Raw genomic sequence first — 23,611 nt, forward strand, 5'->3', positions numbered from 1 at the left:
AACGAATCTACTCTACTCTTCGTTCGTTCATGAGAAGGGCGCGCGTGAGCAAAATATGTGCGTAAACGTCATGCTTGAGATCTCAAAGCTCGCGATCGCACCGTAATAATACCAGTTGCGATATCTGTTTGTAAATTGAGCGATGTATCCGTAATTGGCCTCGATTTACCTGTGACTGTTCGCACGTGCTGGTGCTGTGATCAAAGTTCGAAACTGTGTGTACGTGGTAGATTTTGTTGTTGTAATAACGGATGCTGCGTATTACAACATTTTGTATATAGACTGATATAACCTCAGTGCAATGCACATTTTTTTAATTGAAATTGATTTTACCTTTGAGAGATTAACGTTCCGCCTCGAGAACTTTTTACTTGCAATTATCAGTAGTGTCCATCGGTGGGATCTATTAGCTAGATTTAATTGATGTTATTCAAGCTATCAGGTCACAATAAAAAGAATGAGCTTCTTTGTTAGCTGTTAATTATTGGTTTTTTAACTGTCCATTGTAGACTACACTATCTTAAATATGATACCTTTGAAATCATAGATCATCTATGTAGTTGGATGTTTTTTATTTGTTGCTCAATACAATGTTTCAACCTACATGATAAGTTACACTTATCATTTTACCTTATTGATCTATTGTCTTTTAATGTAGTGTAATCAGAGCAATCAATAATCATTGAAGTGTCTTGTGGCAGTGTTATATTTCACACCCTTCTACAGTGCCTAACATATAATTGATACGTAAAAAAAGTTACAAGCAATGTCAAAGTTCTATCTGAACTCAGTTGTTCTCTCAACTTGGTACTAATCAAATCTGTTATATTTTCCAATTTCAATACTTCACCAAATGAGAGTTTGCAAATTAGTTTTGTTTCTGCGATACATAAAAATGTGCATTGCTTCTGAAAAAACCAGTGTAGTATAATAAAAGTGCTTCTTTGCTGTTTTAGTATTGTTGTTAGTGAGTGCATAAATTAATAGTTCAAAAATGGCTGATAAGCCTTCCGGAATCAGACCGCCTTCAAAAATTGGTAGACCGGGCTGTACAGTAACCCCCAAACCAGCCATTCCATCATCACCATCAGCAAGTAAGCTTATAAATGCAATTTATAAGGTATTTTTGAAAAATATTGGTATTGAAAAAAAAGATTTCCTTAAAATTATTTTGTTAAAGCATTCTATATTTTTATACACATTATATTTATTATTTACAAGAGAAATAAAAATAATCATGAAAATTTATTATTTTCATTAAAATGAATATTAGATTTTTAGTTTTAATTTGATAAAATAATTTTTGTTGGAAATTGAAGAAGATTTTATTTCTCAGTAACCGTTGTCAATACACATTTTATTATTATATTTGATCGTTTATACTTTTTTCCGCTTTGTAATTCTGAGGTGAGTAATTTTCGAACAATTTTTATTCAAACAATTAATTACTTTAACTTGTCACATTCAATGACTAAACAAACGTAATAAAATTAAAGTGTGCACATTACTCTGGTCAATTCGTGAGAAGGTTCGAAAATGAAACAGTAATATGCCGATCATTAATAATAAATTACTTGAATTGCAATTTCAATGTATTAAAAAATAATTATAAGATATTAAAACCATTAATAATAACGCTCTACTTCCATTGTCATTTAATATTCAAACGTACATTATCCTTCTCCGCGCAGTAGTTGGAATTCAGTATATTATTAGAAGCTTTTATTTGTCCCACTTGCATGAACTGTTTGAATAAATATTTTCATTGGGATCCCTTTTCAATGGAGAGAGCAGCACAATGTACAAGGTATACAGCACGAGGTGCAAGCGTAGTGTGTAGTATTGTTCATTGATTTAATATTTGCGTAGTTTATTTACTAACAAAATAGGCAAAATCTTGAGAATTCTAACTTTACAAAAATTAGTTTGACTACATTCATCTATTACTACTAAAAATTATTTGTTCAAAATGAAACAGATTTAGAAAATTGAGTTGAAAAAATCGGTATAATTCAATCGTGACTAAATATACCAAATTACCACATATTATCTATATTGAGATTATTTTATTCAATTAAGAGAATATACGTACGGACACGCACGCACGCAGTACGCACACGCACATTCAACGTAAGATCGACTTTCCGATTCCAAAACGTGAAGAAACTGTCTACACAAATGGTAAAGATAAAAACTATATTTGCGGGAAAATACCATGTGTTTAATCAATAGTTGCAGAACAACAAATAAAAGTTGCTCGAAGTTTAAGGACAACATTGGAAAAAAATGTGCCGTACATTTCTTTTCACCATGTACTATAAATATATATATACATGTGTTCTCCCACCGTACGCCAGCAATGCGCGTGCGATTCGAGACGCCCACGCGCCGATGGTGTACACACAAGTATCCGAGCTGCGCGCGAGAAGAAGCATTCGCGAGTCTCGATCGAACCGCAGACACCTGAGGACTTAGCGAATCTCGAGTGTATCTATTTGCCGCAGTCAAGACGGGATCGTTCAAGAAAAGAACTCGTAAGACTTGTCTCCAACAAATTCTTTCGTTTATAATAATAACAATAACATCCGTCTACGTGTTGTAACAAAGGGTTCATTTCTTCCTTTTTTTTATCATTGTTACGAAAGTGTACGTGAGAGAATATTAATATTTATTTTCCCCGGGTTGGGTTTTGAAATATGATTTAATCGAGTTGTTGTTTTTGCGAAATAACGCGCGACGAATACTGATCAATGCTAATGTTTCATAGCTTTTATATTGTTTCAAATCACAAAAATTATTAACCTAGATATTCGCACTCGCTAATGAATTTTCTAACACAACGAATCATTTTGCAGACAAACTTGCTGTATTTTTCGTATAGCGACCTGGTAGGTTATCGTGGAATTTAATTTGCTAAAATGATAAACACACCAAAGCTAGTCAAACTGCTTATTAACTAAATAATACAGTCTTGTAAAAGATACATTTTCTTAAAACGATAAACGAGGAGATTTTAATTACATTTGCAAATGTAAATTTACGTGACGATCGACGCACAAATCTTCCCAAACAAGACAAGAGTTGTTAAATCCGAAAATGTCGAGCCACTCCTAGTTTTCATTCGATCGGAATGATGTTGCATATCACTCTCGGATATTCGACTTATTTCGTGAGGTTGCATTGTCGGTACATAACAAGAAATCGAGGGCGATCTTACCTCATTGGTCTCGGCTCAGTCATCGTTTAGTGACGCATGCAACTCACCGATAGCATTATGCAACAACGTGCTGACTTCTTGAGTGCATTTGCATTCGAAAAGTTCGTTTTGGCAAAAAAGGGGGTTAATGAGGGCTTTGTTTGACTTAGTTTTGTAATGATCGACCGCCAGCTTCAGTTAATCGTTTCGAGGTCGAAATTCAAGCTTCGTTGCTTATCTTCGATTTTATCCTCAAACTAAAATTACAAAAACTTATTCACACTCGTGAAACTTGGGCTTTTATTACACGAGCTCGATTCTCCATCCAACGCACCGGTGATTCGATGATGTTGCTGCGATTTCACGCCATCACGTGAATTGCCATTGTAAAAGTATTACACTACTAATCAAACTTTACAACACCAACGATAATTTTATCTCGAAATCCATTACACACTGAGGTTAATTGGAGCGCGCGCGGGGCAACCAAACTTTACAATCTCAGAAATCTCTATGCGCTGAAAGTTCGCGGCCGCATGTTTCCAGGAAATATTTTGATTCCATATTCGCGACGTTTCGTTGCACAACATTACCGCCCACACAACGGACAGTTTCCTCCTTTTTTTGTTTTCGCGTACTGGCACCTTGGAGGTATGTAAACAATGTATTCAAGGCTTTTCTCACGCGTATGGGTTTTCTTAATTAGCGTTGGCAAGAGATTTAACCAAGGACCACGTAATAAAGGATTGATGTCACTTTACACGCCGATATATCGATTCGACTTGTAAATGGTAATCACGGAACCATAGAGCAATAAAAAATATATGATAGAAGGTTATAAGGCATGTTCAATAGTTGGCGTGTCAGTACTATTAATTAGATGGCTCGCAAGTATTGTTGTTAGTCATCGTATTGACGAGAGAGAGCGAGAGAGAGAGAGAGAGAGAGAGAAAGAGAGGAAAGAGAGAGGAAATGATATGTTTTGGCATTCACTAGTTTTATCGATTGTATTATTTGTTTTATTTATTCAAGTCTTTGGAAGTGATTCAAGTAGTTGGGTATTTTCACTACAATAAATGGAAAACTATTTAAAAATGAAGAATAAAAAATCAGTCTGACGAGTCGTAGAAAACTATGCGAAACGGATTAATTCTACGATCATTCTCGCAATTTCGAAATAAATCGTAGCGTCGTAAATGAAATTTCGTACTTCTTTTGAGCACTCGCGCATTAACTTGAAAGGATATTGCCGATCGAAGCAACCATTCATCAAAGGCATTTAAAAAGGCATCGCGAATAATCAAAGCTCGAAACAAGATCTTAGAAAAAAGTCATTCCTCGTATAGACACATCGTGGTAATTTAAATATTGAGTAAAGGCCAAAACAAGAAAAACTCGCAGGCCATATACGTAAGCTTATAACTTTGACGAACGTCGATTAAGCAAGATGATCAGCAGTGGTGTGTTTGTAAGGAAAAACAAAGTAAAAGATCAGACAAACGTTGTCAGTCATAACAGTGGAAGATACGATATCGTAAATTCCATTTGCAAAACACCCACGACATAACTGGCTGACGCGACCTACTACTATCGCATACGCCCACGGCCTTCATAAATACCTAATTGCATCTCGCTAAGCTCAGCGATACTCAGATATCAAAATGCGATCGCTCTTGGTTACGAAGAATCACGATTCTCTTCCTGCTTGGGTTTCACGCGCGGGTCAGCGTGGCGACTGCCACTCCGAAAAACAATGTCATTGTTGCGTCGGCCGCCCGCCTCTGCCTTTTAATTTGCGATCGCGCGGAACGCCTTGCAAGTCCATGGTTGCGTAATCCCTTGCAGCTGCGGCGCTACGCGTCGCGCGCGCATCTGTTCTTGAAAAGACGAGCAATCTCGGCGTCTATCGTTCCATCGTTCCATCGATGATTAATTTGCAATATAGTCAGAACTATCTGCAAGCAAACTGACTGCGGATGGATGTTTACGAGCGAATGTGCTTTGAGTGTTGCTCGGGGCTTTGCACGTTTTGCCCTTCCATGCACTGTACGTAGTGTCCACTCAAACAGAACACTCACACAGAAACAGAATTTCATCGCTGCTAGCTGTCGTGCGTCCAGCTGAGAAATCGAGAGACAACGACCGGTTACGTAGATTTTCACGCGCAAAATTACTAAAACTAATTAATACTAATAACTAATGTCAATGCGATAAAGTCAATTGGAAATGTCTTCTACTGGTCGGATCTCGCGACTTGCGTCGCACGAGAAATATACATAAGCGACTTTATCGTCGTTAGTGGGGATTTGAATGATTTCAAAATAAATTTGGTTAAATTGTATTAATTGTATTAATCCCTTAATTGTTGGGTGAGTTGTTTGCTTTTCGTGCACTTTGTACTTGCTGTACAGCTTGTAGTAGGATGTTTGTTGATATGTTGCATGACACGGCGCAGATTCCATGGAGCCACTTTGGGAGTCTCACGGGCGCCGTTTGAGCGAGGCTGGAGTCCGTAGAGGGTCAGGTAGGTTGCTTGAGTCCACGGCTTTCGTTGCTAAATTATTAGTCAAATGTACGTATACACGGTAGTCGTTTTTGTTTGAGACGTGCATGTTACTTGTGTCGGTGTCTATTGCACGATATTATGCTGGACCACGTATGTACCTTGTTGGCTCGGATTTCATGCATTTCAGGAAGTCACTGTCATTCATATCTTGAATACGAATAATTATATAGAAAAGTGTCTGTCGATCTCTTGACTCGATGCGAAAGATGTAGTAGCATATGACACGAGCCATTGAAATAGTGCCCCCCGGTGAAAAAGAGGTGAAAAAACTGGTTGACGATGGCTTATGCGTATTCTTTAAACAGATAATAGCGTGGTGCTGACGGAGGACACGGACAGTTTTATCATTGGCGATCGCGTCTGGGTCGGCGGCACAAAGCCGGGTCAAATCGCCTACATCGGCGAGACCCAATTCGCCCCTGGAGACTGGGCTGGCATCGTTCTCGATGAGCCCATCGGTAAGTGCAAGCGCGCATCGCGCCATTTCGAATTTTCGGTCGCGCGCGTCGGCCGCGCACGGAAAATTCGAAACGGCAGGCCAGGAGCGCGCAGGTGATAAGAGATGGTTGTTTGCTCCAGGCAAGAACGACGGCTCGGTGGCGGGCACCCGATACTTCCAGTGCGAGCCGAAGCGCGGCATCTTCTCCCGGCTAACGAGGTTGACTCGCTATCCGCTTAGCTCGACCAGCTGCTTCTCGCCAGCCGAGAGCTTCGGCAAGTCCGTGTCGCCCTCACTGAGTAAGCACCACCGTCAGCTCTACGGCTCGCAGCGCTGAGGAAGCCTCTTTCGTCCAGCAGCCCTCTGTCCGTCTTTTTCTCTTGCCTCCGCCATCCCGTCTGTCGCCAATGCACTCCTTGCACCTTTCGCGCGCCTACATGCCTGTGTCGTTTTTACCCAGCACTCGACCTCTGTACGCTCTGTCCTTCGTTTGTTTTGCTTAGAAATTCACGCGAGAGCGAGCGAGAGGCAAGATCCTTCGGCTGTCAACTCTTGGTCTCCGCGTGTTTTTCTTTCCGACCGACGATTAACCGAAGCTCTCTTCTTCCAAGTCGCATTTCGCTGAGATGCGCGCAGCTAACGGAAGGATCTGGACTCTCCTCGATAGTTGTACGTTAGGCAGAGAGGATGCATCAGGTCAAATAAATACTTGCGACTAATAAGCCGCCTGTTGTGTTTGCACATCGCCACATCGCTATTCGATCCTTGGCTGCGAACGGCGAAATCCGAGAGAAGCTGCAGCCGCGTTACGCATCGAATGCGCACGGCACCGATCGACCGAAGGCCGACGCCACCTCGAACGCGAAGCTTCTTTGCTAATCGGTCCGCGACGAGGCCGCTCGCGAAAACGCACGCCTCGCACGCTTGGCTGCCGGCGCGGTCCCAAGGAAAAACCCAATGAAAACGCAGCGCAACAGCCATACCGAGCACGCGTGCTTTGACTTGACCCCCAGACGCATCGACGACCAGCCTCGCGTCGACCACCGCTGCCAGGGATCTACAAATTGGCCAACGAGTGATCGTCCAGTCGAGCCAAGGCAGCAAAACCGGTATTCTCAGGTACATCGGCACCACGGAATTCGCTGCCGGAGACTGGTGCGGCGTGGAATTGGACGAGCCCGTTGGCAAGAACGACGGCGCGGTCGGCGATAAGAGGTCTGCTGATCACCACCCAACGTCGCGCTGCCCGTTAGGATAATTTGGTGTACTTTGACCATTGCGTAGCAGCTTTCCGAGGCTCCTGAGGTCCAATTTTCACCGATGAGATGCTTACTTTTGCGACGACTTTCACTAAGCTCGCGCGAAACGCTATAAGCTAAGAATTTTTACGCGATCGATACTTTCTAGCAGTCATTCGCCAAGTCAGGATATTCTTGATTCTTAAATGTCGGTACTGGCTGGAAAAAGCTGACTCGCTGCTGTCTGCGTTATAAAGCATGGAAACATTGATTTTATCGTCGATCGATAAATGGTGTACAGTATGCAATTCCATGAGGACCAAATTAACAATAAACATATTTCATAATCGACGTAACTTATAAAAGTAACATCACTAAGTGTCTTTTAATAGGAATCATTTGTAAAGGCAATCAAACAAATCAATGTCTTCATCCCTTCTAACGAATGGACCTCGAGTGTTACGAGTGGAACGAATACTACTAACTCCCAACAAACAAGTCAAATGTACATACAACTTATCCTAACGTGCAACAACTGACAACTGTGTAATTCAAACTAATTGTCTCCGCGTGTGCAATTCGCTCACCTCACCAATTACAGGTATTTTGAATGCCGTCCAAAGTACGGACTGTTCGCGCCGAGTAGCAAGGTGAGCCGTTCGCCATCGAATCGTCGAACAACGGCTGTAACGCAACGACCTTCCGGTGCCGCGCTCAACGCTTCTCTACGAAAAGCCGGATCGCGCGAATCTCTCGCTTCAAGCGTAGCGAGTCGCGTCACCACCACTGCGTCTACAGCTTCCAGGGTAAGATTCAACGTGCCTGAATGATGCCATCAACAAGGCTGTCTTGTCTGCTGTCTCTTCCGTTCTGTGCCATCGACGGGCTGTTGATTGTGTTTTTACTAACTCGTTTTGTTGATTTTTTTTAATAACAATATTGAGTACCTTAGAAAGGAAGTACAACGGTGCTATTAAATGTGCTTACTTGATTAATTTAGAAAAATAAAAAAAAACGAGCTGCCAAACAAAGAAAAAAAACGAATGTTATACTTCCTTGAAACACAGTTCAAAGTTAAACCAAAAGAAACGTAACAGCATACTGTAACTTATAGTATTAAACAAAACTTTATGTGTCAAGAACCGTATTCTGACGATGGAGCATTTGATCTCAGACAACTTTTAAAAGGAAGATGTATACTTTATTATTATTGTGACAATAAATAATAATCCCTGCATGCGAGTCCCACTTCCAAGTGTAGACATCGCATGTGAATGTTACCATGTCTTTTTTTTGGTTTTGTTTCTTGAGCTTGTGACGTCTTGCAGATACAGAAACCTGGTTTACCACATACTTCCACACCTGCCAGAAAAACAACGCAGGTGAGAACAAGGTTTTCTTTTTTGCCATTTACCTGCTCTTTGCAGTGGTATTTGACAATTATTCTATAGCGCTGCATGTGTACCTATAATAAGCTTTCATTTGATCCGTGTAGCGATGGTAATGTAGTTTGAAAATCAGTTTGACTGAACGTAGACGTAAATGTTGCTGTAGCGATGCTGAATTTTAGATAAAATGCCAACTACGTAATACACTACAAATTTTCAATGTGTTGTATAAAAAATATATCGATATACCTTTTCCTATAATATAATGAAAAAATAAATAAAGGGATTGAAAATATGATAACGTCACAACAAATATCACGATTATCTTAATTAACTTTCTTAAAATTGCATTGATAAACGGAAGGTAGGTATTTGGATACATCCATATTGGGCATTGAAAATACGCTTATAAGAAAACACGAATAACAATCAAGTAGCTTATTAAAATCGTATTACAAACAAACAATCTATCTGTTCTACATCTACAAATAAGTTAACAACACTTTCACAGCACCTTTTATGACAATATCTATTACTCTAATTTAGCTAATTTATCGTATTGCATTGAAAGTTTGATCATAAATTCAGCATACTAATAGCCTGAATAAAAAACAATACTCGTATCCTCCAGCAAAATAGAAAATAACAAAAGTAGATAAATGTAGCATCAATGAAGTGCCATATGAATTATATGTAGGTAGATGGCACCACGAGATGAATCAAATTGTAGAAGTTTATAATAGTTATATGGATAGACTATCCAATACATAGATTATTCTAATACTGCGACTTTTAGAAGAGTATAAGTATAAAAAATAATTATTACAATAACACTAATGTGTGCTAATATTATGTAATTTTGACAATAAAATTTGAATCGTATACCTCTTTTGTCTTTGATTTTTCATACTAGTATTTTATAGTTAAATAACAGTACATATTATAGTAATTATAGAATCAGATAAAATGGAAAGAAAGTTAATTTGCATAAGCGTTGAAAAAAATTTCCCGTTAAACTGCAATTTTATTAGATAATAGTAGCTTTACATAATGGCAAACAAATACACCAAGTATAATTAAATAAATAGTGTTTCACGTTGAAAATAAAAGAGAATCTAAAACTATACAATCGTATTTTAGGAGCTGTTGAAGGACAGGAGGTTAGAGATCGAGATTTTACGCAAAGAACGAGACTTAGAGCGCGAAAGAGTCACCAAAGCTGCTAGTCAAGCTGATGAGGCTGAAAAAGCTACTGCTAACTTGAAAAAAGAATACGATAAGGTATTTTTCATTTGCCTAGAAGCAACATTCTAATTTTCTAATTGTAATATCTAATTTAATTAGTAATTTGGAATTGTAGTTTCGCGAAGAAGCCGAAAAAGCAGCACGAGAAACTCAAAATACTCTAACTCAACTTTTGGAGGAGAAAAATCTTCTAACCACACAGTTAGAAGAAGAGCGAAGAAAATGTGAAGATTTGCTGTTTAGATTTGAAGAAGAATCGATAAACAAGGACGTTATTCAGGTAAAACTCTTTAAGTAAAATTTAGAAATTAGGTGGTTTAGGGTACAAATGTAGCCGATTGTTATCTTAACGGTAATCTATTAGTGAAAATAAATTACGTCACATTTACTTATGGTGATGGTCCCTCCTTTGATGATAAAGTAGATTAATATAGTTTACTTGATAAGCATAAACTAGTAAATTAACTAGATTTATTAATTTTTTTTATAATAAAGAATACATTTCTTTTAAAAAGTTTGAAAAAATTTATTTTCTGGACTCTTAGAAATGTAGGGAAATACTAAATCTATTTTTTTTTCTTTTTTTCGGTCGGTATACGACCAACTATGACTAACCAGGCAAACGTATTATATTTATTTTCAGAATGAAAACACCGAGCAAAGTGTGAGTATACACCCGAAGCCTTTTGGGTTTGAAGATACACTCAAGATTCTATTTTACACAGCTTGCTTCATCGTCGCATTAGAAATCTTGTTTGACTTTTCGCACAATCTTGCCAAATTTTATTTTATCTGCTTGCTTATGAATGCGTTTGTAGCTTTTTATCGATAGTTCTTCACCTCGCATGTAGCATCTTTCAATATTTACTATTTTGTTTCTTAAATCTTAAAAGTATAACTTGTATGTTAAAATGTTATTTCAATGTTACTGTTGTATATTAATTTAATCTAACATTGTTTATAAATATTTTCATGAGCAACTGTTTAGTATATATATATAATAGCAAGATACTCGGTAACTTGTCGTAAAATGAAAGTTTCAATGTTATTAGTCGTGTTTTTTTGTTTTTGTTTTACTATGTTGTTAGAAAAAATGTTGTTTGAAAAAAATATTAAATATATAAATTAGCATAAACTTAATCTTTTTCCCCCTTTTCTATGGCGCTTTTCAAACATCGTCTAGATGATTTTTCTTGTTTAGAATAATTTGAAGTATTTTACAATGTATATTGGGTAAATAGGTTGCAAATGCTGTTTACGAAAACAAAATCAAAGGCCTTGAAAAACAGCTATCAGAAGAAAGAGAAAGAGTAGTACAACTTGAAAGAGATAGTACGAAGTTATTTGAAGCCGAAGAAGAATTAGCAAAACTCCGACTAGAATTACAAACATCTGGTGGAAAAACAGAATATTCAGGTAAAGTGTATTACATATAACTTATTTTACTTATCAACGTTTATTCTTACAAACTCCATGAAATTGCCAGATTTGCAAAAACGCTATGGAGATGTGAATAAGGCAAAAGAAGAATTTGAAAAGCTTTTAGAGGAAAAAAATAAAACTGTTGAAAAATATGAAACGGAAATTAATGAAGCGAATAAGAAACTTCAAGAAAAGGAACAAGAAAATCTTGATAAAGAAGAATCCAAGTTGAATTTACAAAAAGAACTCGAAGAAACTACTCGACAGTTACAGGAAAAGTGTACGTTTATTGATGAACTGCAAATAAAATTCAAAGCTCAAGCAGAATTATTAGAACGAGAAATTGAAAAATTAAAAGAAACAATTAAAACTGTTTCTGAACAAAGTGCGTTCGAGCGGACTAAGTTTATTGAAGAACAAGAAAAATTATTGAAGGAAAAAGATGAAATTATAAAGTCAAAAGCAGTAGAGTTGAAAGCAGAACAACAAAAATTATTCACGATACAAGAAAGTGTATTAGAACAGCTCAAAGCAGAAAACACTAAACAGATCGAAGAATTGTCGGAATCTTTTAATATACAATTAAATTTGAGAGATGATCAGATTGAACAGGTTACAAAACAACTGGGTGAAAAGGTTCAAGATATTAGTAATATATCAGCGGAATTGAATGATTCCAAAAATCTTTGCACTACGAGAGAAAATGAAATTAAAAATCTAATTTCTGATTTGGAAGGTAAATAATATCCATTTCAATAATATCAATGGCAATAATAATACTTGTGATTTTGATATATTTTACTTCTTGTGTTGTTCTATAGAATCTAAAGTAAAATTGAATTCTTCATATGACCATAATTTGGCTCTTAATAAAGAAATTGATGACTTAAAAAATAAATATGAAGAAGAAATCAAACTTATAACTGAGCAGAAAACTAAATTGGTTAGTGTAGTAAATACAAATTGTTTTATGTTTTAATGGGAGATATTTATGATAATACTTATTATTTATAGGAAAATGATGTTGGTAGACTGACTGCTGAATTAAATAATATGAAAGAGCAATTGAATACATTGAATGAGTGTATAAAAATTAAAGATTTAGAATTGTCTAAAATGCAAGGCTCGAAAATCGAAGAAATGGAAGAGTTAAGAAGGCATTTTCATGAACAAATGGAAGCAAAGAACAAATGTATTCAAGATGTTACTGCAGACGTTACACAAAAATCTTCAAGATTAACGGCTTTAGAAAATGAATTAGCTGATTTGAAATCAATTATAGCAAATAAAGATGAAGAAATAAAACATTTATCCGAAAAAACTTCAGGTAATATATATAATCAAATAACTTATGTTTTATTGTAAAACTACTAATTAAAAGTTTATACTTACTACCTTTTACTTTTGTTCAGAACTACGAGATGCTTTGACTCTGTCAGAACAAACGAAAACTAATTTAGAAAGTGAATTAAAAATGTACGAAACGAATGTAGTAGAATTGAATGAAAAATATGCAAGAGCAGAAGAAAAAGTTGCTGAATTAACTAGTAAAAAAGAGAAGCTAGAAACTGAAATTGCTAATGTTGTGAGTACATCAGTTGATTCATCTGGTAAATTAGTTAAGTATAGCGAAGATTTACGGCAAAAAGAGAAGGAGTTAGACGAATCACGTGACAGAGAATTTAAACTGCAAAAATCTATAACTGCTACTGAAATGAAAGTAAGTGTACTAGAACGAGATCTAAGCAAAGTCAATTCATTAGTTGATGAAATGCGTTTGGAAAACGAGGAAATAAAGTCGCAACTAGTTGCCGAAAAGGAAAAAGTAAAAGATGCTTTAGATAAATTCACACAGAGTGAAATGACTGAACAACGAATATCTGAAAAGAATAAAACGCTTCAAGACGATTTAAAGCAACAATCCTCTGAATTATTAGAACTAAACAATACACTGAAAGAAATACAAGGAAAAAATACTCAATTAGAAAAAGAACTTGCTGCAGTACTAGAGAAATATAAGAATGAAAAATCAAAGTTAGAAAAGCAAATTTTAGATGAAGGTAATGATCAAACCGTGTTAAAAGATAATATTGAAACTTTAGAGAAATTAAATGCTCAGATGAAGAGTGATCAACAGGCAATGGATGCTTCAATTAAAAAAATAGAAGAAAGTTTGCATACCAAGAATCAATATGCAGCAGAACTGGAATCTGTAATAAGTTCTAAGGATCAAGAGATTAAAGCAATTACAAAAAGTTTGGAAGAGATAACAACAGAAAAAGAGGAAATAAAAAATAGTTTTACAGATATCAAAGTTAAATACAATAATGCTCTAACAGAATTGACTTTGTTGAAGTCATCAAATGCCAATTTAGAATCTCATATGACAGTGGAAATAGCTAAACTTAAGCAGGAATTAGAAGATGAAAAATCTACTTTAGATACTGCTTTGAAAGAATCTAAAGCTTATGAAGAGTTGGCGAAACAAAAGTATACTGAGTTTAAAGCTACCATAGAATTGAAAGAGACTGAAATTAAAGCGTTAACTAACAGTTTAGCTACTGAAAAAGGAGTCACTGATAGCACAAACCTGCAGCTTCAAACTCTACAAGAATTTGTAGAAATCAAAGATAAAGAATTGACATCTAGCGTCAACCAAATAGCATCACTTAATGAAAGTATTAAAACTTTAGAGTCTAATGTCAGCTTTTTAAAAGACAAGTTGGATATTAAAGTTAAGTTGATAAATGAATTAGAAAGTAAGATAATTGAATTGAGAAAATCAAACGATGAGAAAGCTAGCTATGATGTTAAGGAAAAGCAAAAAGAATTGGATGATTTGATTGTCAGACATGCAGAAGAACTAAATTTAAAAGAAATGATCATTACTAAGCTTCAAAATATTATGGAACAACAAGAGAAAGCTGTTATGGATGCAATAGACAAGTATAATACCTCTGATGAGCTTATTAGAAAATATGAACGAGATTTAAGTATGAAAGATCAAACTATTTGTGAATTGAAAGATTTAGGTGAAACTAGGCAAAGGGCATTACAAGATTATGAGGCAAGGCAGAATAATATAGATATTTTATTAGCTCAAAAAGCAGATCATATTGAGTCGAGAGATAAAACTATAGCTGAGCTACGGAATAAGGAGCAAAAATTGCAAGAAAAGATTGAAAACTTTGAAGAGCAAATTAATTTTAGTAGTGAAAGAACATCTCTGCTAGAAGAGAATTTAAAGCGAATGTTCGTACCAATCAATTGTGAAATAAATTGTTAACTGGAATTAATTTTTTGTTATATTAAAAATCATTTTGTATTTTCAGGGAAAAGGAAAATAAGCAGCTCACTACCAGTTACAATGAGATTGTTGAGAAATTAAATATTGTCAACGAAAACCTGAAAAACAGCACAAATGTAATTTTTCATGTTTAATAATTGTTTCCACATTCTAACCTCCAAATTGCACCTTCGGTGCTTGTTTCCGACTTTAATGCGGAAAAATACTGTCCCGTAACCAATGTGAAAAAACTTTTTGACAAATCTCGTTACTGCCGGAGGCTCATGTTGTAAATTTTTCATTTCGTCAAAAAGGCCTTACGCACCCGTTAGGAATGTACTATTTTAACTATTGACTGCTCATTAATGTTTTCCATAAACATCGTTTTTCATCTTTCAGAAGGATACCTCAAATCATAAAGTTACTAATGATAAGACTGAAGAAAGTGCAAAACCTATTTTAAGTAGATTGGATGTTGATATAGAGAAATTGAAGGAGGAATACGAGTTAGCTAAAGGGCAAATCGATTTTTTGAACTCTGTTATTGTTGATATGCAACGTAAAAACGAAACACTAACGTGTAAAATTGAAGTCTTAGAAATGGGCATTCCGTCGCAAGAAGCTGATGATTATAATCTGTATATAAAGAACTTTATATTTCGAAAAATAATTTTTAGAAGTCGAAGTTTGAATAATCAATTTATGTAATTTATAGAAAGATGATTCAGAAAAAAAATCTCCCTCCTAGGATGTTCTGTGATATATGTGATCAATTTGATCTACACGAAACGGAAGATTGTCCTAAGCAAGCGCAAGATGCGGAACCTGTACAGCCGATTAAAATGGATAAGAAAAAAGTATTAGTAGAAAGACCGTACTGCGAAAATTGCGAAAGTACGTGCGAAAGTACATACCTTTAATTATTCTCTGCGTGCATTTGAATAACAATTTGATTCTATGTTCATTTTATAGTGTTTGGCCACGACACTTCTGCTTGCGAGGACACTGAGACATTCTAACGCATGGTTCTCGTTTTTGATTTGATAATCTTGCCAGAATTGTTGAAAGGATGTATTCTTGTTGATCCTAGATGCTATATTTTTATATCAAACTTAGTTAAAGAAAGATCTACAATTTCATATCATTTCATTTTACAACATTTAAATATTATTAAAGATCTTAGCTTATATTTATTGCATCGTTCATCTGCTACCAATTGAAATCTTCTTAATTTATAAAAAGTTAACTCTTTTTAACCAAGTAGTCTGTCGTGTACACTGTTATTTATAGTGTTAATTGAAATTCATGAAATGTTAAGCCGATATCATATTTGTAAATAATACAAAAAATGAAACGCGATACCGAATTTGAAGTAGAATTTTTTTCAATTGCTATTTTTAATGTAAGTATATTACAATATGTCAAAATTATTGATCATTCGAATAATCATGTTGGCATTCATTTAGGACATTTTATATAAAGAAATAACTAAATTGCCAAAGTCTCCCTCTTTCAAAATATTAATATTAAGTCGAATCATTATGATTGATCTATAATTAATTAACTAATTATTGAAATTAAATCAATAGCTAATTTGTATATAATTGTAAAAAATTAAATTAAAAGAATAATTTATATTATACTAAAAATAAATGACGATTCTATCAAAAATATATTTTGGTTGTTGTGTAATCTTATTGCCTGATGCTTGTCAATGAGTTATATTTGCTTTGATGAGTTACTAGTAGAACCGACCTTACATGTAAGTAAAAAGAATTACCAAAAAATCATTTGATCATTATAAAATATCTTCTGAAAAAATGTTTTAATCTTTAAAAACAATTGCTTGCAAGTATTAAAATATTAAGTAAATAAACTTCTGCAAACTTCGTCCTCACGTTTCATTCGGTTAAGTTTGAAATAAAACAGAATCTTAATCAATTTGCAAATCTAATCACAATAAAAAATAAATGACAAATTTGTCGCTATTAAAATGACAATAATTACTCGAAAATTTACTGTTCGTGAGAAAGTCAAATGTAGGTGTACAAAAATAACGAGGTATGTAGAAAATATTGATCATACATATTTCGTGACAAGTATCTAGTTTGCTTAATTATTCTCCATTTCAAAATTCTAGAATTAATTTCAACTTTACCGATAAATTCATGATTTGTTAGAATAAATCAATATCTAGTCTGAACAAAATGAAATAGAACGTTAATTTATAAACAATAGTTTATTACGCTGAATATTAATAATGATCCTATTCTATTCAATGCGTCAGAATTTCCTGCTTCTGCAGTTGTCCTTAACAACGGAATCAATACTCCTGAGTGAATTCAACAACGGTACGTTCAAGTATTACGTAGAGATTATAAAAAACATGTTTTTACTCTATACTAGAGTCTTTTCAACAAAGTACAGACGTGGATTGACAAAGTATGCTATTTCATTATTGAAACTGAAAAATAATTAATCTTTAAATATCGATATATTTAGTTAAGGTTTAGCTACAGTGAATATGGAAAGAATCGTTGAAGATCAAGAAAAAATTCAGCTTTACCATACCGAATTAATTTTGCATGACGTTTTGTATAAAATTTTTGAATATTTGAATAGACATGATCTAAATGAAGTATCAAGGGTTTGCAAGTAAGTCTTATGTGACGTTTTTCTATAAAGTGTCTACGTTTCAGATAAATAGCTTATGGTCGTTGTTTAGAGACTGAATTGGTTACTCGATTGATTAAAGATCTTGGTACTGGGCTGCCAAAGTAGAAAAAGCCAAGCGTGGTCCACAGATTATGATATTACAAGCAGTAGGAGAATTCGGTACGTCAGGATCGACAAAAATTCATCCCGTTGGCATCGATGACTTCGGTAACTCTCTGAGGATTAAGCCTACAATCGGTATCTTCTTTACTGACGGAAAGTATGCAGCTCCAGCCGACTGCGATAGCGTTCCCTACGAAAGTAATTTAACTCTGGCCATTACAATTTTCTATTAGCCGTGTGCCGTCTGAAAGTTACTTGAAATTATTAACGACGATATACTCACAATTGTAGTATGCACTGCACATCAATGGGCGCAACCTGAAGATTGCTTTTACGTAGCAGTTGAGGCTTCGGCAGTTTATGTGGATAAAGATAAAATTGGAGGAGAGAAAAATGTGACTGCCGCTGTATTTTTTCCCGCATTATCAAACGTAAATTATGTATCAGCACAAACGAGCTCGCACTGTATCGTGCAGTACTTTGATAGGAGAAATAGCTTACTGTCAGAAATTACTGAAAAGCTATTTGTCACCGAGTCCAATCACGTTTGTTTCATCATGTTTATATATCAATGGAAAGACGAACCAACGTTTGATAATTACCATGAAAACTTTTGCAATGAAATTCTGGACACGTTGAAGACCAGGTTAGTCGAAAGCTAGCCACAACTAATAAATGAAAGATTGCCAGCGGTATACTTTGAATTTTAATTTCTACTTTTACAAAGATACACAGCTGGTACTTACTCTTTGTGGGGCGGAGCCATTAATGATATTTACACGAGATCTGCGGATGACAGGCCCTGGTCCTTCCATTCGACGAGCTTTTGTGCTTTAAGCTTATCCAATTCTTCTGTCAAGTCATGGTCCATAGCGATTGATAATAATTTGCCATATTTGGAAATTCAATTGATTTTAGCGGATTTCAAAAAACAAGTCTGTTTAAAATCTTCTTCAATTGCCTTTCTCATTATTTCAACAGACGAAAATAATTACGAAGAATCAAATATTAAAATCTTTAAAAATGTTTTTCCCACCATTAACATTATAACTATGTTCAATAACAAAAATCACGCGGTGTTTTCTGTTAATTCTACGGTGACTGGTACGAATTCATATTGATTGATGCATTTATCGTTTATTTTCGACTAAAATTCATTTTCAATACTTTTTTCAGAAACCGAACCAAAATTACGACACATGAATTCATATGCATTTATGATTCTAACTTACAAGCTGTGATACATATTAAAAATTCTTTGAATTTGTTATTGTCAGTAATTCCAGAATAAAAAGCTAAACATATTTTTAATGATAAATATTTTTTTCTGACACGTCGTTACGGAAAGTACGACTTTGCCACATGCTCAGAGAGAAACGTGCGCTTAAATTCGAGCTCTTCACACGTTGTTTTGAAAATCCGTAACTAACGTGTTCGGCAAAGAGATTCTCGGATCGTATACCTCTTGTAAACGTAAACCTCACACGAGACAAGAATCTACTTATTCGCACTATTTAGGTAATGTACTATTTCCTAATTTTTATTTATTATTCCAGGATAAATCTTTCAATCAATTTGAGCGTGAAAAATATTTATTTCAAATTAGTTTTATTATAAAGATAAGCGATATAGAAAAACAAAAACTTTATCAAGCAATAAACAATTTTATTTAATACAAACTATGGTACAAAATTTATACAGAAACAACGCATTATTCTTCTTTGTATAAAGACGTTGTATTCTTGCTCATGACAGCAGCTTCTCTTCGCGTTCAAGACACGTACACACGTAAGCAGAAGTGACATGGAGAGGAAAGTGGAGAATCACTAAAAAAGAGCACATCAATTTTCAATTAAACGAACTTGCTTGAATTACTAGCAACTAATCGCTTGGTAATCAAGAACAGAGTACATTCATACGCATCTCCGCTAGACATTATATTTTACATGTTCCGGTTTCAAAAAATACAAGATTCGGTCTTTTCTTTGCCTCCTGACAGTGCGCATTTTTGTGAACGTTGTGCAATGAAAAAACCAGAGCCTCGTCGTTGGCGAAGGAGAATAAACACTTTCATGAAAGTGTTTTTTTTTTTCACATCGCGTACAGTCTTATAAACGAGTAAGTAGATACGTATTTAATCTCTAAGCAACGATGATCAGATATTCTCAAAACTACGGCTCGAAAAGAGAAACGAAATGTTATTTCTTATTAACAACTTTCTAATTTAACCAATCAAGTTTCTAATTATAGGTTACTTGTCACTCGTCACTTTGACATCATTTATTATCCTCTATTTGTCGGAAATGTCACGCAATAATAAAATATATTTAGTCGTCGTTAAATGTGCTCGATTTATTGGGCACGTAGTGAAAATCACCAGGCGAGCTATAATAAAAAATTGGTCATCGATTCGGCGTTTTACCTTACGATTTTACTTTGAAAATATCTATAAATCTTTAATCAGTTTTTTTCTCGAAATAAAAGTGTTATACCGACGCGTATTAAAGCTTTTTACACGCACGAAAATTATGTCATATATATTGAATAATGATGATAGGGACAGGCTTTCAGCATAAGCAAACAGTGCACATCGATCATGAACGTTCAAATAAATCTGACAATAGAATTTTTTATTTTTTAATAGATTTGCATCTTATAATATTTATGTATTAATCATTAATCCTGTATTTATAGAACGTGATCATATAAATGATACAAGGTACTAATGAACCAGGAAAACTTTTTTTATGCTCGACATCGAATGTTCAAAGCCCATTATCTACTTATGTAAAATGCCTGAGAACGATACAATGACGGTAATGATATGTCTTGAAAAAATATCTCCGATGATATATAGTAGAAAAACTTATTTTTATTCACTTTTTTTAATGAGCAATAAGCACCCTCCAATTTTGTTTTCATGTTAAAGACTTGTACTTTTGGCTTTCGAGAATCACGAGATAATTCTGACGAGGCATTACTAAATGAGAAATTGCATCGCCAGCTCTAAAAGCAATCCTAACATTCACTCATACACAATTTTCAATTGTTCAAACGTTAATTATAATAAAACTATAATAGTGACATTACAAAATTTAGCGTGATATTTTTAACAAAACTATTACAGATAGAGACTGGGTAATTTTTTAATAAAAATCGCTCGAATCCGCTTCAGATCAAATTCAACGTTAGCTTTCAAGTAATGTCATAAATCATTTATTTGCGTGTAATAAAAGTATTACTTTTTTGATAACAGATTTTAATTATATTTAATATAAAAAACAAATTTTCAAATTTACAATAGAATTTTGAATTACTCAATTAAAAGTTCGTTTACTATTACTTGGTATTGAATTAAAATTCGAGCGATTTTTATGACTTTTATAGTCTTGACGTTTTTTTTTTATTTTTGCGTATATTTGAAAACGTTATTTTGCGTTAGGTCACGTACAAATACACACAAGTTTGAAGCACTTTCTCAGGCGCTTAGTTTGCTATAATCACATTACTCACTATAAATATCTAGTAGTATAGTTAAATGTGTCAATGATGTGTAGTGAACATCGCGGACGCATTTATCTTTCATATTCAACGCTCCGTGTGATTTTTCTCATTCCATGCCAATCAAAGATAAACACAAATCAGCGTTGTGAGGCTCAAACATTTACATTCACAGCCTGACTGAGTACTCACATTATTCTTTGATCGATCGTAATTCACTTATCGCATTTCCCTATTCACATTCCCATACAGCTTTTGTTTGTTTTTTTGCCAAAAAATTATAAATTTAGGAATTAATAATGTATTAATTCACTCGATGTACTTACATTCACTTAAATTCTTCATCGTTTAAGCAAACTGTCTATAATATTTGACCATCTTGACGGGCCACAAAATTACTTAGAATAAATTATAAACAACTCATCAGCAATTTGAAGAGCAGTGCTTTACAAATCATTGCAAATTTGATCGACATATTTAGCTTTTATTGAAGAATTATTTGTATTTTTTTGCAATTAGATTGCCATTGTATAAGTCAGTAAAATGGCAAGGTAACATATTTTGGCATGAAAATAGTTAACTAGAAATTATTTTCAATCTATACGTGAAAGGCATAGATTACATAAAAAATTGTTTATATAAAATCTTTCTTTTTCACAATAGTACAGTTTTATCAACAAACAGAATTAAATTAGACTCAATATGGAAGTAACGATTCTTCATTTTAAAATTCTTTTTAAAACATTTCTACACACAATCCAGCCTTTCAAAAATGTATATTAAAAATTGATGTGAGCGTAATCAACAGTCACTGATTAAATTGGCAATATTTAAAGAAATTTATTTGTCTTGTCGATATTAACGAACGTTGTTAAAAAAAGAGTTAATTTACAAAAAAAATATAAACATTTTTTCATCGATTTGAAACATACTTCACTTCTAAAAATCACTAATACATAAACATTTGACTTTGGTTAAATCAATACAACAGAAGAAAACGACTCAGCGATTTTAAAATCATTACCGGAGAAAAAAGAATAATTCGTTTAAAAACAGACCGCAAGAGACAAGTGTCCATTTTGAAACAAAAAAGAAAAATCCGCAAGACATCGTCGCTTCGCACAGTAAATCTAAACACGATAAACGTCCGTTAAAATAACTTAGTCTTATATGCATTATCGAGGAGATAGAGAGATCACACAATTTTTTTTCGAATAGCTCCCGACTCAACTACACGTACATATACATAGTAAACTTATTATATATATATATATCACTAGGTCAGCACGACCATTCACATGGTATTGTAAACGGGACTGCTATGCCTCGGCCTGACCTGCAGCCTGGCGAGCGGATGAGTACGGCCATGCTGCTGCTGTTTCTTGCTCGCTGCTTTGGCGACGACGCTGGCAACCACTTGGCTAGCCGACGGCACCGACGGTGGCCTTCCTGGAGCTTCGGTGTCGTACAACGATGCCGAGTGGTGATTGATGATCATTGGTGCCGAGCGACGTGCCAGATCTGGTGCAATCTTGGCCTTCGCAGGCGGATGTTCTACCGGATGGTCTTTGTTGTGATGGTGATGGTGACGATGATGGTGATGATGATGATGATGATGAGGGGTGCGGAGTTGAACCTCAGGCGTTCGCTTGATCTCGGGCTTGGCTACCTCGTACTTGCCCACGAGGACTCTGACCGACAAATCCTCGGCGCTGCTGCCCGAGGGAGGCTCGCTGCTTCGTTTGACGAAGGCCGAAGAGCGTGATTCGCATGCTTGGATCTTGGTCTCGTTATGCGGGATCACCGGCGACGAGGGCAAACTGCGAATCTTGACGTCCTTCTTTTGGCGCAGCGAGCAACTTTCATCAAGACTGCTAGCATCCGGACTTTTCTCTAGTTTGCTCGATGACTTGGCCTCGAATTCCTTTTTGAGATTCTTCACGATACCGTGCGTATTGCGCAGAGGAGCTTCCGATTCGGGTGAGTCGTCGATCATTACTGGAGCAGTCAAATTAGCTGGCGAGCGTTTGCTAAATATAGGCTTGTTGCAGAGATTTTCCAGGACCATTTTGTGATGCTTGACCGACGGGCACTGAGGGGTGTTGACCACACACGGACTCGAAGTTTCGCTCTCGGATTTGCAGCTACGCAAACTAACTGGAGTGAGCTCGGCGTCGGGAGACAAGGCCGAAGGTGCTGGCGCGCTGGTCGACAGTCTGCTGCAGCTCGTCTGGTGTGACGAGGCTGGCGAGATGTCAATCGGCGCCGCCGCGCTTGAAGTGCCGTGCGAGTCACTTGCAACGTTGATTCGACGTTCGCTGACCGGCGACGGAAGGTCTCTTCGTCGAGGAGTGGGCGAGGAGGTGAAGTGCAGTAGAACTGAATTGAATGGCTCTGTGGGGTTGTCGAGTTCGGTTTCGGCCGATGCAAGTCGCTCGGTGATTTTCTCTTCGGCCGGCGTCGGCTCGGATGTCTGCGTACAAACCCTTTTTGACGTGCCTGCAATAAAAAAAAAGTTCCATAACGAAAATACTCGCACGACTGGCTGTGCC

General features: G+C 35.5%; 3 protein-coding genes across 6 annotated transcripts in view; 2 read left to right on the forward strand and 1 right to left on the reverse strand.

Moving 5' to 3' along the window:
* The first annotated feature begins 34 nt into the window (after positions 1-34).
* Positions 35-16,393, forward strand: LOC131669274 (CAP-Gly domain-containing linker protein 2). Of its 3 annotated transcripts, none has more exons than XM_058944041.1 (19): positions 35-219; positions 957-1,094; positions 6,068-6,220; positions 6,342-6,500; positions 7,215-7,416; positions 8,041-8,245; positions 8,768-8,821; positions 9,968-10,108; positions 10,188-10,352; positions 10,716-10,736; positions 11,314-11,488; positions 11,559-12,230; positions 12,316-12,437; positions 12,509-12,821; positions 12,907-14,746; positions 14,827-14,917; positions 15,180-15,418; positions 15,496-15,674; positions 15,753-16,393. In XM_058944041.1, the coding sequence occupies exons 2-19, from the start codon at positions 995-997 to the stop codon at positions 15,797-15,799; spliced, it is 4,878 nt and encodes a 1,625-aa protein (XP_058800024.1). In that variant the 5' UTR covers positions 35-219; positions 957-994; the 3' UTR covers positions 15,800-16,393. The 3 variants fall into 3 exon arrangements, with proteins under 3 accessions (XP_058800024.1, XP_058800026.1, XP_058800025.1); XM_058944042.1 differs by lacking the exons at positions 35-219; positions 957-1,094 and adding exons at positions 1,683-2,534; positions 5,652-5,720 and having other exon boundaries at positions 15,753-16,392; XM_058944043.1 differs by lacking the exon at positions 8,768-8,821 and having other exon boundaries at positions 36-219.
* A 911-nt stretch (positions 16,394-17,304) lies between these two features.
* LOC131669311 (uncharacterized) lies at positions 17,305-18,854 on the forward strand. Its single transcript, XM_058944095.1, has 5 exons — positions 17,305-17,435; positions 17,536-17,756; positions 17,850-18,204; positions 18,286-18,662; positions 18,735-18,854. Exons 1-5 carry the CDS (start codon positions 17,305-17,307, stop codon positions 18,797-18,799), a joined length of 1,149 nt encoding a protein of 382 aa, XP_058800078.1. The 3' UTR covers positions 18,800-18,854.
* Positions 18,855-19,209: 355 nt separating this feature from the next.
* LOC131669272 (protein phosphatase Slingshot-like) overlaps positions 19,210-23,611 on the reverse strand; it is a 105,597-nt gene continuing 101,195 nt past the window's right edge. For both annotated transcript variants that reach the window (XM_058944038.1, XM_058944039.1), the window contains one exon: positions 19,210-23,558. In XM_058944038.1, the coding sequence (XP_058800021.1) occupies positions 22,354-23,558 (1,205 nt within the window). In that variant the 3' untranslated portion in view covers positions 19,210-22,353. The remainder of the gene's footprint in view (positions 23,559-23,611) is intronic.

This window comes from Phymastichus coffea, unplaced genomic scaffold (genome assembly GCF_024137745.1).
Source record: "Phymastichus coffea isolate CEN01 unplaced genomic scaffold, Cenicafe_Pcof_1.1 PCOF00091, whole genome shotgun sequence".
NCBI classification, from domain to species: domain Eukaryota; kingdom Metazoa; phylum Arthropoda; class Insecta; order Hymenoptera; family Eulophidae; genus Phymastichus; species Phymastichus coffea.